Below are 20,255 nucleotides of genomic sequence, written 5' to 3' on the forward strand. Positions count from 1 at the left end.
AGCCGACCGAAAAGGGCGGGAGCTGGCCTGCCCGCTCCGCAAACTCACTCCGCAGCGTAGTCCCGGCGCGCCGCGGAAGCAGCGAAGATTTGCGCCGCCGCCGCCACCGCGAAGGCCGAAAGACCGGGCAGGGGCGGGGCGGAAGCTGCGCATGCGCGTCAGATAGCAGCGCCTCCGAGCCGCCAGCCCACCCCGTAGACTCGGGCAGCCCCGCCCCGGAAGTCAAGAGTCTTCCGGGCGGCGCTCTGCCGTGGGGGAGGGGAAGTGGGGAAAGGAGACTACGAGCGCTTCTGGGGCCCTGGTTCCCCGATCGAAGGTTGGGTAAGATGGTTTGTGGAGGCTGCACTTACAGCCGCCGCCGCTGCCGCCGCCTCCGCTGCTGCCGCCGCCGCCTGGAGACGCCCCATCCATCCGCCTGCAGCCGGGAGACTCGCAGCCTGGGAGGGGCCTGGGGCCTGGGCCGCCCGCCTCCTCCGAATCGTAGCCCGAGCTTCCTCCAGCTCCACCAACCCTCTACCCTCCCCTCCGCCTCCGCCCTCCTCCTCAACCTCGAGCGGCCAGCCAACCGCGCGGCCGCTTCTTGAGCCAGGCTCCGCGGTCGCCATGACGCCCGGCAAACATTCCTGAGCTGCTGAGCGGGCAGTTGGAGTCCGGGTACCGCAGAACCTCTGGGGAATGGGCGCCGAGCCGTAGTCTAAGAGTCACCACCATGCACAGCTCTCCGACGAGCACCCGCAAGCAGGCCATCTTTGCCGCGTAAGTTCCGCACTAGTTCCGTGGCCCATTCCTCCAGATCCCGGAGACAGCCAGCCCTTCGGTTTGGAAAGGGGTTCCCAACGCATTCGATCCTGCGGAGCGCCGAGGCAGCTCCGTATCCTTTGGCTTAGTTCGAGATGTGTAAAACCCCCGATGCTGTGCTCGACCCAAGAACCAGGGTTTGTCGAGGGCCACCCTGCATCCTATTTCTTCCAAGCGCTTTTGCTTGTATTCTTTCATTTGGTCTTTCAACTTCCAAGCTTTCTCGTTGTGTTCTGGCTCCTTGGGCTCTGAGCAGCCAAAGCTAATTTTAATATGTACGCCTGTAGAGAACTTTTTTTTTCATCTCCTTCTGCCAGCTTGTCTTAAGCCTCTTAACTGCTTACTACATGCTGCTAAGCCAGGAGAAAGGCCCAAAGATATGTGGACTCATGTGACATTGAACTTGGATGTGGTTCCTTGAATGTCTACTAAAATATTCCCCCATATCATGCGCGAACATTTCAGTCGCTTTGCGGTCTTCCCAGAACAGCCACATCTTTTCTTCAGTCCTCTGCTCAGCTAATTGTTCGACATTTGAACTTACCGAAAGTTCTGGGGAGACAGCCTTGCATTTGCCCTTTGAGTGTACTGCTCAGCCTTTTGGCCATACTTCGATTCGCCAAAAAAGCGCTTTTCAATAGCTCACAACCATCAGTTGACACTAGTTGTTAACTAACCTATCACCAACTTTGATCTAAATGACCACTTAACTGAGTTTTGAAATGCTTCAGTTACCTAATGGGACACCTCTCATTTTTCAGTCTTCACTAGGCTCCTGACTAGTTTCTGCCGTTATTTTTATGTATGAATAGCCATTTGTGTAGATTTAGATCTAGGTTCTTTCTCCCTCTGTCGCCCTGACTGATAGGGAACTGGTTTGAAAGTCCTGGGATTAAAGGCTTGGGCCACCTGGCCTGGCCTTCTTTATCAAAATAGTTTACCAACCTGTCCGATTCCTAAATATATGTTGCAGAGGCAGATGGTTCACTTCGTTGTTCCCTTGTGCCTTTAAAAGTTATGTATACGCACGACTCACAAGTTGTCTCTCTTCAGGATCTCTAGGGAAAACTGAAGCGATTACACTTAGAAAGTGTGCTCAAAATTCATCGTCAGCGCTTTATTTTACTGCCCCTTTGTTTCCAGTACACAGCCATGCCCAGTTCATTAAACTGCAACTCCTGCACTTCCTCCGGTATGCATCCGTATGGCTGTTCAGTGAGGGCCACTTCACTTCTCGGAATAGCTGTGCTATCCAGACCTAACAGTCATTTCTGTGTCGGAATAGCTGGCTGACTAGTCTGCTTGCCAACACCCTCCATGTGGTAGTCTGCTCAAAACTTCTGTACGATTTTCCCTTTCTCTCTGAGTAAGTGCTCCGATTCTTCCAAGTCCCCGAAGGATCTGGCTTTGGATTGTGCCACTTGAGTATGACAGTAACACCCCCCCAGCATACACACACACACACACACACACACACACACACACACACGGAACACTGTATTCCCTTTTCCAACCCTGGGAATTTCCTGACCTATGGAATAGTGTATGCCCGATAATCTGAGGAGTCGCTCATTTGTGTCAGATGTCTCCATGTGTGAAATAATACTTTATTTTCTAGCATCAGCTTCACCCTGCATTATGCTTCAAACTTACCTCCATAAGAATATTATATCCTCTTGGTTTTTTTCCTTGGTTTTTCAAGACAGGGTTTCAGGAACTCACTCTGTAAACCAGGCTGGCTCTAATTCACAGAGATCCACCTGCCTCTGCCTCGAAAGTACTGGGATTGCAAGTGTGAACCACCACTGCCCAGTTCACATTATGTCTCTCTTGTTTTGTGTACTGCTGGACTCTTACCTAGAATGAAGAACGTCTTAATACACATGTATTAACCGAGCAAATAAATAGATACATACACGTTTTTAACTTGTTACTGGTTTTTCTTGCCCAATTTCTGTTTTGCCTTTATAGAGATGTTAAAGTGAAACTAAATTAAATTTATACAAGGTAAGACAAAAATGATATAACACTTATTAATGCAAAACAAACACCAAAACAGCCATGGTTTTCCTTTCAAAGGGAATAAGAATGGTTTACTCTGGAGCTTAGGGTGAATGACCATGGCCCAGGAACACACATTCAAGTTTTCCCAAGTACCAGGCTCCGGTGTGGTAAATGTCTCATGAGATTGGATAGTAATGACAAATCATAAATCAGGGCACTTTTTACATACATTGGTGGAAATGGATGATGGTGGGTTTCAGCAGAGTGGGGAACTTTCTGTGATAGTCCTTGGGTTTGTCATTTTGTTTGCCTCTTCACACTTAGTCTTGCCTTTCAATATGCCCTACATTTTTGTTGTTGTTGAGCATGAGATATATCATTGAATTTGTATGATTAGGAATTAAGCTGTATTTACTCTCTGCTGGAGGTGTTAAATGTTTAAGGTTTGGATGTCCTCTAGTATCCTCATTTTGATATGTTTTGTTTGGTTTGGTTTGGGTTTTATGTTTCCTGTAGAGACTTCCTAAAGTTTGTGAACTTTGCAGTTGTTTTATACTCCTTTGTATTGCAGCCCTGCTGTTGTGTAAGATGTCCTGGGAAGAGGCTGTTCTATAAAATGACTAGGTCATGGTCTCCTACTGGACTCTTGTCCCTGGAGTGTGATCCTCCTGCCTCTACTTCCCAAAGGCTGGAATTACAAGTGTATACCACCATTTTTGTTTCTCGGCTGTTTTTCCTCATTGGCTAAGAGGAGATGGCTAAGTGGAGCTAGAGCTAGGTTACTTTCCTCCACCCCCATCCCCCTGTGTTAGGCCTTGGTAACAAGTTGCTTCAGCTCTGGTAAAATGGCATTCCATAAGGATAGGTACTTGATAAGGAGAACAGATTGTTCTGGGTATGTGAACAGTTACTTTCCATCCACCTGCTGAGTTTATGGAGTTAAAATGAAAGTGTGCTGGCTCCTTACAGCTGTTCCCAGGTTTTATGTTTTAAGCTAGCCTCTTCTGCTCATTCTTCAGTAATCAGCCAATTGTCCTTTACGTTTTCTGATCCCTGATTGGATAAAGTGTCAGTTTTTTGGAAGCTGTAGTCTTTTTTTCTCTGGCATCTCTAATTGTTAGAGTACTTGTTTGTCCCATGATCTCAGTTGTCTGATGGAACAAAAAAGAAGTGGTGGTATTCAGTTCAGTCTTTCTGTGAGATCAGAAATGATGACATTAAAGATCTTTATGTGATGGAATGAAAAGCATGAATAAGCCTGCTCATTCTATAGTTCTTGTCTTCATTGTTAGAAAGAAGCCACCAGAGGTTCTACAATCAGTGGTTCAAATTCAGAAGGCATTAGGGAGTTGGGTAGGGTATCCCAAAGTGCTTGCTTAGCAGGCATGTAGTCCTGTTCTTGGTCCTCAGCACCATGTAAACCAGGCATGGTGACTTGCAATTCCAGCCTGTGGGAGCTAAATACAGGAAGCTTTGAAGTTCAAGGTCATCCTCAGCTAAATGGGGAGTTTGAGCCACTCTGAACTAAAGATTCTGAAGTTTTAAAAAAGTTACAGAAACAAAACAAAAAGTCATGCTTGCTGGGCATTGTGATGCATACCTTTAGTCTCAGCATTTGGGAGCCCAGCCTGGTCTGCATAGTGAGTTCCAAGACAGCTAGAGCTACACACTGAGACCCTGTCTCAAAAAAAGACAAATAAATAAATAAATAAATAAAGTGGCAAATTCGGTGTGATTTATTAATTTTCTTATTCTGACCCTCACTGGTTACTTTGCATCTATGGCTCTTACATCACTAGGCTCTTGGCATCTCTGTGTATTTACCTCACTGGTCACATAGCATCTCTACCTTTACCTTCCCCTGAAACTCACATTACTCTGTATTCTCAACTGCTAGCAGATAGCTCCACCAGGCAGTCACTAATATCTAGACATGTCCACAGCAGTTCCTTATTGTGCTTTAGAAGTAAAAACTACTCACTCTGGTTCTAGGGAAAGACATGGATCAGTTGACATGTGCCTACAAACTACGGGATTAGCTTAGCATTTTGCTCACAAGGCTTTATATATGTATCTTGGAGTTTTAATAAGAATTGAATTACAAAATAATAGATGTAAAGTCTTTGAACTTGTCAGTATCGTTCAATGCTATGAATTCCTATCCACTCAGCATCAGTCATTTTAAGAGGAACCAAATTTGTAGACATGTGTGTTTACATTTATGTCATGTATGAGAATACTTGAATCCTTTTTCAATAAATGTTTTTATTCTTTGAGAACTTGATGCAGTGTATTTTGATGATACTCACCCCACCTCTTCCCCTTACCTACTCCCACTTCAACCCAAAACTCTCAAACCTCCCTGTTCCCCTCAACTTTATCCTTTTTTTGTTGTTAATTTAATAACCCATTTACTCTAGGTTGTACTGTTTATACACTTCTGAATGTGGGCCATTCACTAGATTATAGGTGATGTATTAGGAGTCACATACTTAAAGAAAATTGAACACACACATGTTTAATCAGCTGTTTATAGCATCTCAGCTAGAATGTTGACTAGTTTCCTCTTTCGCAAGCAGCTATTGCTGCTGTGAGTTCACTCATGCAGCAGGCCTGTGCCATCCAGATGACACTGTTTTGCTCCTGTCCTCCCCTATATCTGATTCTTACAGTCTTTTCACGTCCACTTGATGGTCTCTGAGCCTTGGGGAAGGTGTGCAATGCAGGGTCCCATTTGTGGCTGGGCAGTCCTCAGTCACTCTGTGCTCTTGGTCCAGTTGTGAGGTTCTGAGCTAACTGCCATCTATTGCACAAGGAAACATCTGATGAGGTCTAAGGGTTTCACCCATCTTGGTTCAGGATTGGTCCTCCCCCTCACTGAATCTTGGTTCAAAAACAATAGGGGCCCTGAAAGGGCTAAGGGGCCCTTCCTCTTTAGGAAGCAGTTCTAAAAAACATGACTAGTGAAAGGACATATTCTTACTGTAACTTCATTAAGACTGAGATTAGCATTGCTTTTATCATTTAAAACTAAAAAGCCAAATATTGACTATCTTAAATACTAATAATGTGTTTATAAAAGGATTTTTAAAACAGAAAGTGGGGCTGGAGAGATGGCTCAGAGGGTAAGAGCCCTTGTTACTCCTGCAGCAGACCTGGGCAACATGGTGGCTCACACTCACCCAAAATAGCAGTTTCAGAGGATCTCATGTACTCTTGGTCTCCTCTCTTCTGACTTCTGTGGGGACAAGGCGCATGAGGTACACATATAAACACTTATCCCACTACTCACAAAATAAATCTAAAGTAAGGAAGCTTTAAAAGAGAAGTGATGAGCCTGTGAGAAGGCTCAGAGGGTAAAGATGCTTGCTGTTAAGCCTTATATCTGAGTTCATTCCCCATGACCCTACATGATAGAAGAAGAGAATCAACTCTGGTAAGTTGTCCTCTGACCTCCACGGGTATGCCATGGTGTGTGTTTTTCAATGAGGAAAATTTCACTTATTTGGGATACTCATTTGTTAATGCACCCAAAGGTAAATATCAGCCAGCATTTCTGAGGTTCCTGTGGATATGTCCCTGGGAGTTTAAGACATGGAGTACCTAATAGTCTTTTTCTCCGGACAGAATGAAATCTTTTATTCTTCCACTGATGAAATTATCTGGTTTTCATTATCTTGGGAAAAAAAATCTGTAGCCAGTTTTGAATTTTTAGTTATTAGATTTCCAAGTCTCTATTAATAGCATGTTATCCTTCTATAGATATGGTTCATATAGTTTTTACTTGGTTTTTCATAGGACATTAGGTACTTATTTTATAATGAGATCATGGATGTTTTCCAAAATGGATAGATCTTGGATGAGAGCCAAAGCATTAGTTCATTTTAAGAATTAGTGTCACTTGCTCATTTAATAAGCCAAATTTTATAGATTAAATATTTGTTGATTTAATTGAATTCCATAATCACTATGTAATTTAATAACTATGTAATTTAGCAAGAATACCCTGTCTTGGGTTTCCATTGCTGAGAAGAGAAACCATGACCAAGGCAACTCTAATAAGAGACAACATTTAATTGAGGCTGGCTTATAGGTTCAGAGGTTCAGTCCATTATCATCATGACGGTGTCTAGGCAGGCATGGTGCTACAGAAGGAGCTGAGAGTTCTACATCTTGATCTGAAGGTACTCAGGAGAAGACTATCTTGAGGCACTAGGAGGAGGATCTTAGAGCCCACCCCCACAGTGATATACTTCCTCTAACAAGACCACACCTCTTAATAGTGCCACTCCCTGGGCCAACCATATTCAAACCACCATATTCCACTCTCTGGCCCCCATAGGCTTGTTCAAACACATGAGTCTACAGGGGGCCATACCTAGGCATAGGCATAGCATAATGAAAAATACATTTAGTCTAATTTGAAAAGTTCCATAGTCTATAACAATCTCAACAAATGTTAAAAATCCAGTTCAAAGTCTCTTCTGAGATTTTTGCAGTCTCTTAGCTGTAATGCCTTAAGAAATAAAAAAAAATAAAATAAAAAAGCAGATCACATACCTCTAACATCATGCAGGATATACATTACCATTCCAAAATATCATGCTGAAGAAATACTGGACCAAAGCAAGACAGAAAACCACCTGGGCAAACTCCATGTCTCCACGTCTGGTGTCAAAAGTGCTCTTCAGACCTCCAACTCCTTTTATCCCTGTTGATGGCTGTTGGATCTGGCATTCAGCAGCAGACGTGGTTCTCTTGTGCTGTGTCTGCTCCGTTAGTAGCTATCCTTGGCAGGTATCCCACAGCTCTGACATTTTTAACATCTTGGGGTATCCAAGGCAACTTCAACTTTACAGCTTCTTGTTCCAATGTCTGGGATCCACACATCCAGTTCTGCCCTCTGTAGCACTCTAGGTCCTGGTTGACTCCACTCCACTGCTGCTGCTGCTCTTGGTGGTCATTCCATGGCACTGGCATCTCCAAAACACTGGGGTCTTCTACTGCAGCTAGGCTTCACCAAAAGCCTCTCATAGGCCCCCTTCATGTTGCCACACCTCAACTTCTTTGCATGATCCATTCAGTCCTGGGCCATCAACCACAACTGAGGCTGCACCTTCACCAGTGGCCTTTTCTGGCCTCTCAAAGCTGCTCTCCATGACTCCTTCATGTCTTCAAATCCAGTACCATCTGAGTGATTCTTACATGTTACCAAGTCCAGCTGCAGCATGGGGTACATACAACCTTTGATATCTCTGGAACACAGCTTCTTTGTGCTCTTACAAAACACTTCCCAGAAGATTTTACCTCAGTGATGCTGGCCTCCTAATTACCACTGATTTCTTAGCTCCAGCTAAGCAGCATCAATTGTCCCAGTAGTCCCGTCTATTCTAGACTAAAGTCAGAACCACATGGCCACAGCTGTTGAGTCTGCTGTTTGCTGAAGCTGAAACATGATCCCCTTGTTCTATTACATTATCACCAGCTTTCAGTTTTCCAACTCCTTCATGGCCTAAGCTTGGCTGTCATGGAACTTGGTCTATACACACCTTTGACCCCAACATTCAGGAGACAGAGCCATGCAGATCTCTGAGTTCAGGGCCAGCCTAGGACAGAGCAAGTTCCAAGTATAGAACAGCTTAGGTCTAGGTATGGTGGTATACCCCTTTAATCTGGACCATACCTTCTGCTGGAGGCCTACATAAGGACAATGAAAGAAGGAAGGCTTCCTTCTCGCCGCTTGCACTTACTTGCCAGCACATCTGTTGGAACCTACTTCGTCACAAATCCAGCTTATACAGAAAACCAGCTGAACACCCGGCCTCGTGGGACTGAGCAACTACTAGATTCTGGGCTTCCCATTCACAGCTGCTATTTGTTGGGTTACTTGGACTGCACACTGTAAGTCATTCCAATAAATGCCCTTAATATATAGAGACATTCCATAAGTTCTGTGACTCTAGAGAAAACTGACTAATACATATCCCAAGAAGGAATTTTTCCCTATTACTAAGGCAATGCCTATCCCTTACCAAATGGAAAAACAAAAGTAAACCTAATCATAAATTTTAAACGTTTTTTTTAATAAAGGGAGAAATAAAAATTCTTTCTGTTCTTAATCAGTTATTTTGAGATCATGACTAGGAGACAATAGTTTAAAAAAACTTACTAATGTAACAGAACCAGTAGTATTATCATTTAGTTTCCCTAATTTAGTATCCTTAGTCAGCTATAAGCATGTTTATTGTCTTGTAAACCTTTCTGCAACACATTTAGGTTCTGGATCTGTCCTATTTGCATTTTGAAACATCCTTCACTTTAAGGCAAAATTACACCCAGCCCTTTCTCACCAGAAAGTGTTTTAATCTGTCTTTAACCTTTATCAAAAATGTTTATGATTCCTTTGCCTATTTGCTTAAAACTTGTATTTAGTGAGGCATGGGGTCTCTAATAGAGCCAGCTCAGCCTTGAAGACACCGTTCTTATGCCAAAAAATTAACCCAGTTTGTTAGAGGTATAAATTCTATTATAACAGGTACTTAGAAATGTTTTGTCTAAAAATGTTTACTTTTTATTTGGGTTGTGTAAGACAACCAGAACAAGTTAGGTTAGGAGTATTTTCCTTTCTTTTGAGCCAACTGAATACCTGTTAATTAGGGAAAGTGGAAAGCAGGAGAGAGGCGCTATCCTCCCAGTGCCTGGGGTAGCAAGCCTTACATCCAGATGAGGCTGTTCTTAGGAAAAGCTGTAAAACCAAAACTGAAAAAATCATCAGAGATAATGTCCTAACTAGGTCTGTTCAATTTTACCCCCTAGCCCGACCATCTTGATTAAATCTCCTTTTCAACTCTAGCTATGAACAAAAAGGCAATTGAACTTAATTTAACAGCTGTAATTTATTTTTAAAAATTTAGAAGCTATTTTGGAACCAAGTAAATGATACGGACAATAATAAGAACGCATAGGTAGTAACACATACATCACCATACATACAGATGGATTTGAAAACCAGATCTTACACCTTTTATTCAGATCAGCAGTTCTCAACCTGTGGGTTGCTACCTCTTTAATGGAAGAATGACCCTTTCACAGGTTTGCCTAGAAACATTGGGAAACACAAATATTTACATTATGATCCATAGCAGTAGCAAAATCACAGTTATGAAGTAACAATGAAAATAACTTTATGGTTGGGGTCAGTACAGCATGAGGAAGGGTCTCAGCATTAGGAGAGCTGAGAGCCACTGTTCCAGGTAGGTGTTTGTCAGTCTTTGGTGCCGTGGCTGACCTTGACTATCTCGCCATAGCACCAAGCAGTTACTAATTTCAGATCTGTACTTACAAAAAGTGTGATCCTTAATGTAAATAAAGAAGACAGCTTGACTTTTCAAGACGAGTGTGACCTAATTGACAATGCTTTAAAACAGGCACTAACACCTTGGTTTTAAGATGCCTTATAGGTTTGGGGATTTAACTCAATGGCAGGTGCAAGGCGCTGGGTTCTCTCCTCAGCTTGGGGGTTGAGGGGTGAGCTTCTTTTCCCTTTAGCTCAAATTCAACAAAATAGGAACCTGGGAAGAAAGTCTGGATTATGAATGTTACTCTTTGTTATGATTATATCTCTATAATTACCATGAGAGGAAAATGTAAAGATCCTTGATAAACACATCCATCATTTGGTATATATAATAGCCTTTAAAAAACTTTAATTAAAAATATTTTTGGCAAAGAAATCTATAGCAATTAACCTAATAAAAGGATTTTCACTTAGGTACCCAAGGTATGTTTAATTAACATAAGGTGCTTTAATGTCCTGTGATTTTATATTACCTATGACTTAATGAAAATCAAATCCTCTTTTAGAACTTATTTTGGAAAAAAACTCTACCAAAATCTGTGTATTTTAACATTAAAATATATAGCTTAATGAAACTTTTATCTTAATACTCTAGTGAATACTATTTTATATAAATGAATAAGATTTTAAAGTTTTTTCAAACACTTAATATACCCAAAGATACCATCTTAATAGGCTTTAAGAAGTTCAGAGTACCCACTTTATAAAGCAGTGTGTATTTTTCAGGCTGTTTGATAATTATCACCAGAACACATTTACAAGTATACACATACTGATTTTAATTGGACATGTTAAAAAAATTCCAGTGTGTATAAAGTGAATGAAAACTTGGAAGTGGCCATGGGCTATTGTTATTAATTTCTTCCTTAGGACATCAAACAACACATGGAAACAATTAGAATCACAAACGACAGAATTACATGAAATCCAGTGTATCTAATAAAAAGGGAGAGATGTATAAAGTTAAATCCCCTTCTTGAGATGTAAGGAAGCTTAGTAGCACAATTGGAAGGTGAAGTATGTCATGTAGCCTAAAGGCAATATTTTTCCCTAGTGTTGTGTGCCAAGTAGCAGAGGGTGGAGGTGTGTCTTTACACAAGGAACTGCCATCCTCAATGTAACTAAAGCTATTTAGCTTGAATGTTATCCTTTGTTTGATAATGTATCTAAAAGAAGGGAGGAGAAGGGAAGAAATTTGGGGGTCAAGAATTGTGCACCTGCCCAGTGCCAGTCTGGGACATACTTTCTTCTTAGACGAGGCAAGCTAATATAGGAAAGCCTGAAACTCTCACAGTCATTTACCCAGAGGGAAAACATCTAACAACAACAACAAAGGTCAAGCAGGGGAAATAGGAGGTGAAGTTAATGGTCAGAGTGATATATAGCTGGTGAACTGTAGACTCTGACATAGAAGAGAAATCTAAAAGGTTAATTGGTTAAAAAAAAAAAAGGAAGGGTCAGGTGATCAGGGGTCTTGAGATTGAAGAGTAGAAACTGTGATGTCTCAGAAAACTTTTTGAGCAATTAATTTAAAATTTTTGATGTTGTTTTTTTTTTTGAGACAGAATCTCTCATAGTTTAAGCTAATCTTGAGCTAGCTAGTTTGCTGTTCCGTGGCCTTGAACTCCTGTTTCTCCTGCCTCCTCTTCCCAGGGTTTGGGATTACAGATGTTATGCCACTTCGTCAAATGATAAGTTTTATGAAGAGGTGGTGGCCAATCATTGGATATTACAAAGATGGGTACTGAAAAGTCTTGCAGTCGATAATTTGAGACAATATATTATTGTAATGCAGATTGTATATATTGTACAATATATTATTTTAATGCAGTAGGAGGGTGTGAAGTTGAATTATGCAGCATGTAAAGAAATAAAAGTGGCCACAGTTGGGGAAGGAACTTAGTAGTAGGTTGCTTAGCCGAAAGGGTGTGAGGCTCTGCTTTCAATCCTGGTACTACAAGATAACTGGTCAGTGTTTCAGGAAGTTGGGTCACTAAAGGAAGAAAAGCTTTGTAGGCAGAGGATGTGATAATTAAAGGGAAAATTTTAAGTATAGGAAAAGCGACATCAAGTTATTTTCATGGGAAAATAAAATAGAGGAATCTTGAGAAGTATTGACAAACAGTCCCTGAAAAACAGTGCCAGGTTCCAGAATACAGACAGAAACTTAGTTTCAGATGGAATAGCAATTCCTTTTCAAAAATATTTTTTTCTCTTGTCTGTGCATGTGTATGTGGAGCCTGTGGAGGTCAGACACAGGTATTGAATCCTCTGGAACTAGTTATAGGTAGTACAACTATAATTATAGTCCTGTAGGTGCTGGAACCGAGTCCTGTCCTGAAAAAGTAGTAAGCACTCTTAACCTCTGAGCCATCGCCCCAGTCCCCATAGAATGGCAACACTTGTGGGAAACACGATAAAGGTGAATTCAGATGAGTCTATGGAAGGCAGGAGAAGAATTTAAAGATAGCAGAGATACCACAAACAAGTTCTAATAGGACTGATCGTTTTATTACTGATCTTGGTAGTGGTGTCCTTTTAGAGCAGTGGTTCTCAACTTGTTGGTTGCCACTTTTTTGAGGGTTGATCTACCCTTTCATAGGGGTCACTTAACACCATCAGAAATGTCAAATATTTACCTTATGATTCATAACAGTAGCAAAATTACAGTTAAATAGCAACAGAAATCATTTTATGGTTGGGGGTCACCACAACATGAGGAACTGTATTAAAGGGCCACAGCCTTAGGAAGGTTGAGAGCCACTACTTTAAAGACTAAAGGAAGGTATCCAGGGTAGGATACTCAAAAAACTATAAATTCAAATATTTATTCATTGTCCAGTTTTATTTTTAAAACTGCTAAAATTGCTTCTTTTGGAAGTGTATTTGCTTTTAAGAATTCAATAGAACATCAAAAATTTTCCATACAGAGAGCTACAGTAGTAACATGATAGAGACTGGGCCTGTCTTGGGAATTTGTGAACAAAATTTAATAGTACAGTTATATAGCTCTTCCCGAATTTAAATATTTTACTATAATTTAAAATTTATAACAGGAAATAGGGTACTTCCCCTCAGGTTTTATTACTCATATTTAACTTTGCCCATTTAAATATATTTTCATTTCTTGTGTATGAGTGTATTTGCATGTCTGTGAGAGTGGGTGTGCACATGCAGGTCAGAGGACAACTTTGAGGACTTGGTTCTCTCCTCTTGCATGGTTTTTGAGGTAGGGCCTCTCTTACCATTTCTAGTTGTTCTAGGCTAGTTGGGAAGATTCTGGATGACACTTCTATCTTCAAATCTGTCTTTTTACGTGGGCTTGGGGCCTTGAACTCATGTCAATAGGCTTGCTCCACAACCAACAGAACCATTTCAATGGCCCTGTGTTCTTTTACATGAAATGGTGTTAGTTCCAACTTCTTAAGGTCGCTTTGAAAGCAAAAGTGACAGTACATGTAAACTCTCTAGAAACGTGCTTACAATAGAATCAGCTGGTGCATGGTATACATTTAGGTCATTTACACTTCCTAATGAGAGTCTACTTTTGTTATAAGTTGATTTGTTTTTCAATCCTGGGTCTTCTATATTTTATTTTCTTTGTACAGGAGCACCAGCGCCCAAGCAAGGAGGTCCATTAGCTTTATTAACCCGTCAAAAGCAAGTGGAGGGAAAGGATATGCTGGCGCAAATCAAAGCAAAATGGCCGTATCAAGAGCTATGGGTTTTATACCCGAGATGAAGCCGGCAGAAAAACTAAACATTCCTGGCACTAAATCAATACAGGTAACATTCTTCTTTCCAAACCCTTTCTGTCACGTTAACTTGTTTATTTTTTGTGTACACATGTATATATGGGCATGGCCATCCTGTCACAGGTGTGGAGTCCTGAGGACAACTTGAGAGCTGCTTGGTTCTCTCCCACCTTGTGGGTTTTTAAGATTAAACATAAATCGTCAGCCTTGGCAGCAAGCACTCTTATCTACTGCATCATCTTGCCAGGCCACAGGTAATGTCCTTTAGAATTCTGTTTTCTCTTTAAGATTATTTTTAAGTGTATATGCATGTGGAGGTACATGTACATGAATGAAGGTACCACCTGGAGAGGGTGATACATTCTCAGGAACTAGAGTTACGGGTAGTTGTCAGATGTGGGTCCTTCGGACTAAACTCTGGTCCACTGTAGGAACAGTAAATGCTCTTAATCCCACTGAGCCATCTCTCCTGATCCTGAGTCTATTTTTAAATAACCCCATAATTTCCCTCCTCTTGGCAGCTGTCAAGAGTTACAGCTTGACTGAACTGTCGTTTTTCTCTCAAACTCTAATAAAATTGTCCTTGAGTTTCAATGTGTGCCAGAGTGACCATGTGTTGATCAGAGTACAACTTGTGGTGGTAGTCGGTTCCCCTCTTAAAAAAACAAACAAACAAAAACAACAACAACAACAACAACAAAACAACAACAAAAAAAAACCTACCACACTGCTGCAGTTATTGAGAGCACCCAGAGCCCTTTGAAGTGCTGTGCTCAGCTGGTCCACATCTCCATGAGAACATGCCTGAAGATTCTTCTACATAAATGTTTTTGAGCAATTTCACTATGCCCAAAACCTGGAAGCAATTCATCCTGTCAATTAAAAGTAAAACTGAAAAATAAAATACAGTATAATAGTTAAGTGCATTACTTTATAACCATAGTAAATAAAGACATTAAAAAATACAGACACTTGGGGAAATAGAACACATTGCTGAACAAAGGGTGTCAACTATGAAGCAACATATGACTGTAAAACTTCAAAAGTAAAGGAAATTTCTTTAACCCACATGGGAAATACCCAGTGTTGGCAAATATCTGGTGAAATCAGACCTTTTATCTCTGCTGCTTGTACCATGTGGGAACTACAACAGCATCTTAAAGGTGAGTGTGCACATGACCTCTTACCCAGAAATTCCAACAAAAACTCATGGATTAGAATATCATAAGAAAAGATATAGCAGCACCATTTGATGGCACGTGCCACCTATATGTAACATACATGTGAGCCAGGGTACATACAGTAAGGTCAAAGGGCAGTTCTCCTCTTTCCCCCATGTGGATCCTGGAGGCCCACCCTAGAACATCATGTGACAAAGAGTACCTGTACCCTCCTAGCTGTTTAACCAGCCCAGCAGCACCATTTGAAAGGCACAAAAGCTGGGAGGTGATGGTGTAAGTCCTTAATTCCTGCATTTGGGAGGCAGAGGCAGGAGAATCTCTGTGAGTTTGAGGCCAGCTTGGTCTATAGAGCAAGTTTCAGGACAGCTGGGGCTACACAGAGAAACCCTGCCTCTAAAACCAAAAAAGAAAAAGGAAAAAGACAAAACTAGAAAACAAATTCCCATCTATAGATAAATAAAACATGATGCATTCCCACAGTGAATTACTATATAACAATGAAATTAATAATCTGTGGCTGTAGCCAGTAATACAGATGAACCTTACATGCATAATGGTGAACAAAAGAAACCAGTATCAAAGACTGCATTCATATGGTTTCATCTGAGTGCTGCTTACAGGCTAGTATGTGATGTCAAGGTAATTACTACTTTTGATGGAAGATACTAGCTCTCCTGAAGGAAAGATCTGGGATGCTGGTAAATTACTGTTTCTAAATTTGATTGTTGAGTACAATAGTACTGTTTGGTTAGAGACCTCACTAGGTTGTGAGCTTCATGCATACTTTGTGTGTGTGTGTGTGTGTGTGTGTGTGTGTGTGTTCTATGAAAATTAAAAAAAACTATTAAAGGTACTTAGCAAAGCTATGACTGGAAAGGAGGAAAAGATTTTGAATTTAAAATAGTTAGTGATTATCACTGTGGGGAGAAAGGTTTTGATCCATACAGACCAGCGAGTGAGTCCGTAGTGGGAGTGGGGAGGCATCAGTGTTTACTATTTCCTTTATTGGCGATTGTAAGACTGTGCTTTATTTAATTACATGTTTACATGTCAAATTTTATAATTGAAGGGAATAAACCTGAAACAAGAAAGGAAATACCAATAGAAGGCGGTTAGAATAGATATTTAAAGTATCATTTGACAATTTCGGCAGAGTGACAGGCTGCACACTAAAACAGGAAAATCATTAGCTTTCTGCGGTACCAGTGGCAAGCAAACTGAAGAGCAGGAAACAACCCATTCACAATAGCTTCTAAAAAGTGCCTTGGGATAAGCCCCAACCAAGGATGTAAAAGACCTCTATAATGAAAACTAAAACACTGGAGAAAAAAACAGGAAGGCATCAGTACGTGAGAGTGCCCCTGTGCTCATGGATGCAGACACTGGTGTGAGCATGCCTGTCTTTCTAAAGTACTGCACTCAATCGCTGTAAAAACCTCCATGCTGTTCTTCCCAGAAACGGGAAGATAACCTTAAAATGTATATGGAAGAAGCAGCAAAGACTCCACACAGCCAACGCAATTCTGAGCAAAATTAGCATTGCTGAGGGTAAGACAAAACCCAATTTCAATTTATACTGTAGAGACCTAGTGTTATAAACAGCAGGGTACTGACACAAAATAGACATATAGGTCACTGGAGTAGAATAGAGAACCCAAGTACAAGGTCATACAACTGTAGCCACTTGATAAGGATGACAAAAATATGCACTGGAGAAAAGATAGCTTCTTAAAAAAAGTACTGGGGAAATTGGATAGCTATGTTTAGAAGAATGAACAAAATTACCCTAGACAAAGCTAAACTCCATACGGATCGATGATCTCAACATAAGACCTGAAACTATAGAGGAAAAAAGAAGAGTTTACCTCAGGATTCAGGCATAGGTTAGGACATTCTGGATAGTGCTACAACCATTCAAGAAATGAGGCCAATAATCAACAAATGGAATCTCATGATGTGGAGCAAACAAAATTGTCAACCAAGTGAAGAGGCAGCAACAGAATGGGAGAAAATCTTTGCCAAATATACATCCAGCGTATTCGAAGAACTCACAAATCTTATTATCAAGAAAACAAACCAATCTAAAAAATGAGGTGGGTGTATAGAACTGAAGAGATTTTTCTTTTTAAGTTGGGAGATTTTAATTTCTGTTTCAATCTCACTAGTTTTCACTGATCTCATGTTCTGTTTAATTTTTTGATCTTGTTTTAATTTTGGTAAGCCATATGTATCTACTATTCATCCATTTCTTTCAGAGTGTCCAATTTAGTAAAGTATATATTTTCAGGATAAAGCATGATATTGTTTTGAATTTTATTGGTATCTGTTGTAATTCTTCCCTTTTCATCTCTAATTTTATTTGGGTTCTCTCCTCTTCTCTTTTTCTCTCCTCTCCTCGACTTGCTTCCCCTTCCTTCCCCATCTCTCCCCTCCCTTCTCCTCTCCTCTCCTCTTCTCTTGATTAGTTTAGCTAAGAATGAGACAGTTTAATTCATCATTTCAAAGAACCAGTACTTTCTCTGTTTATTTTGGGGGAGAAGACCTGTCAATTGGTGAGAGTGGGATGTGGAAGACACCCACTACTCTTGTACTAGTATTAATTTGTAGCTTTGCATCTACTAGTATTTGTTTTATGAAATTGGGTGCAGCTGTGCTCAGAGAATATACATTTAGAATCCTAGTGGCCTGAAGGATGGTTTCCTCAGTCCCTACCCAGTGACCACCTTTATCACCTCTCAGTAATTTTGATGTGAAGTCTATTAGAACAGCAACATCTGTTTGTTCCCTAAGTCCATTTTCTTTCTACATCTTGGGATATTGAAATATCCCGTCTTTTCACATCTTTTATGCTTAGATGTGTTTTTTGGAGGCAGCAACTAGACAATCCCTGCTCTTTAATCCAGTCTACTACTAACTAGTCTGTGCCATTTGACTGGGGAAATTGAAGCTGAAAGACATGAACCCTTCCTGCTATTTTGCTGGTTTTATAATGTTTAGGTCCCTCCCCCACTTCCTCTCTTCCTTAACTATTATTCTAGCATGATTTATCCCTCCTGTGGCCTTGTGGATGGATTTGTTTTTCTCTCAGTCCAAAGGATTCCTTTATGGATTTTTGTTTAAAACTAGCATAGTGATCATAAATTCCTTTCATCAGAGCTTTTTTTGTGTGGGGGGGTATTGTTTCTTCAATTGTAGTAGCCTCTAGTGTATTTGTTTTGTTTCAAAACTTGAAATATATCTATTTAGGCCCTTCTGACCTTTAACTCTCAGCTGGATAACCTGCTGTCGTTCTGATGGGCCTGTGTGATGTGCATGTGGCTGGGAATTTCTCTCTTGCTGCTTTTAACACCCTCATGGTACCTACTGTCCATATACTTCTGTGTGTTTAGTGTTTTAATCATAACGGAATGAGATGAGACTCCTTTATGTCTCATCTGTTTGGTGACTTAAAGCCTCCAGTATCTGTATTGGCAACTATCTTTTGACTTTGAAAGTTGTTTCTGTTGACCCTTTAAAAAGTCTTTTCCATGCTTTTGGAACTAAATCCTTCTCTGTCTTCTATGCCTGTCAGCCACACATTTACCTTTTCTGAAATGTCTATCCCAGGGTATCCCAGAATTCTCACTGTTGTATCGTGGCCTCGCTCACCTTGCTTTCAAGTTCACTGTTCTGTCATCTCTTTGTTTCATGCTCTTGATGGGACTTCCCACAGAGCTTTTTATTTAACTCATGTTTCTCATTTCTAGAATTTCAGGTTGGTTTTTTTTCTCAGTATTTCTAGCTCTTTGTTGAGATCCTATTTCATATCTTGCAACATTTTTCTTATTTCATTCATGTTTATGGTCTCAATCAGGACTTTCTTTAAACATATGTACTTAAGTTCTCTGGCCAGGATTTCACCCTTATGCGATGCCATTACTATAGAATTCTTAACTTTTAAATGAGGTATGTTGTGCTGGTTAGTTCCTTGGGGTTTACATATCTGCTGTTACTTATTAGCTACCTTTTTTATTTTTCAGTTAAAGTATTTGCTATGTTCTTGTGGAATTTGGAAATGATACAGTTGAGTATGTAGTTCACTCCTCAGTCCAGGAGTTGAGTAACTGATGTAAAGTCTGTATTATTTCCTGACAAGAATAATAACTGTGTGAACAATCACAGCTACTTGATATTCCCATGATGCAAATATTATACTAGCTAGTCAATCACATCGGTGCCTTTGATCTCAATAACCATTGGAGGATAAATAATCAAGGATGATATGGCATATACTCAGGATTAAGTATTAATCAGATTTTGAAAAGGAAAATAAAATGAAGGTGGGTAAAGTAAGTAGGAGTAGAAAGTTGAGAGCCCATATGGGCCACAGATTTTAGACATTGTTAAGTCGTAGAAGGTTATAATTAAGAAGTAAATTGGGAGAGGCAGGCGGATTTCTGAGTTCGAGGCCAGCCTGGTCTACAGAGTGAGTTCCAGGACAGCCCGGGCTATACAGAGAAACCCTGTCTCGAAAAACCAAAAAAAAAAAAAAAAAAAAAAGAAGTAAATTGGGAGGGGATAGGATGAGAGAAAGAAGAGGAGGGATATATGCACTGTCGCTGAACAATATAGTGAAGAATGTCTTAGAATAAACGTGATGAAAGCACATAAACAATAGTCCTAAGACATGAGCAACATACAAACAAAAGCAAAACCATCAGGAAACATATATGTAAGACTGGAAATAAAGTAAAATAAAAAGATTAACATTGTAGTTACTTTTCTCTTGCTTTGCTAAAACTTCATGACCAAGGCAACTTATTTAAAAAACAAAATTAAAACAAAAAACAAACAAAAACCCCACCTTTTGGGGGCTCATGGCTTTAGAAGATTAGCGTCCATGGTGTTGGAGTGAAGGAAGAGCTTAGAGCTCATATTTTGATCCACAACCATGAGGCAGAGAACAAGCACTGGGAATCACAGGAGTCCTTTGAAACCTTTGAGCCTACACCTAGTGACACACCTCCAACAATCCTTCCCAAGAGTTCCACCAACTGGGACCGTGTATTTAAACATAAGCTATGGGGCCATTCTCATTCAGACTACCATAGTGTATGTAGAGAGAATTACTGACACAGCTGTGCTGAGCTGAGGTCCTTGGATCCCTCCAGCTTTAGTGGG

At 40.6% G+C, this 20,255-nt stretch overlaps 2 protein-coding genes across 7 annotated transcripts in view; one reads left to right on the top strand and one right to left on the bottom strand.

The window, feature by feature from the left end:
* Positions 1-541, bottom strand: part of Mier1 (MIER1 transcriptional regulator) — a 51,396-nt gene extending 50,855 nt beyond the window's left edge. For 2 of the 6 annotated variants that reach the window (XM_028784529.1, XM_028784534.1), the window contains exon 1: positions 351-541. In XM_028784529.1, coding sequence (XP_028640362.1) covers positions 351-411 — 61 coding nt within the window. In that variant the 5' untranslated portion in view covers positions 412-541. Of the gene's footprint in view, positions 1-48; positions 129-350 lie in introns of those variants that run through there. The other 4 variants (XM_028784538.1, XM_028784556.1, XM_028784541.1 and 1 more) reach the window with 4 other exon arrangements.
* The window catches only part of Wdr78 (WD repeat domain 78), a 68,065-nt gene continuing 48,302 nt past the window's right edge, over positions 493-20,255 (top strand). Inside the window, exons 1-2 of the mRNA XM_028784523.1 lie at positions 493-756; positions 13,768-13,945. Coding sequence (XP_028640356.1) covers positions 710-756; positions 13,768-13,945 — 225 coding nt within the window. The 5' untranslated portion in view covers positions 493-709. The remainder of the gene's footprint in view (positions 757-13,767; positions 13,946-20,255) is intronic.

The sequence above is a fragment of the Grammomys surdaster genome, unplaced genomic scaffold (genome assembly GCF_004785775.1).
Source record: "Grammomys surdaster isolate TR1022 unplaced genomic scaffold, NIH_TR_1.0 100, whole genome shotgun sequence".
In the NCBI taxonomy this organism is placed as follows: Eukaryota; Metazoa; Chordata; class Mammalia; order Rodentia; family Muridae; genus Grammomys; species Grammomys surdaster.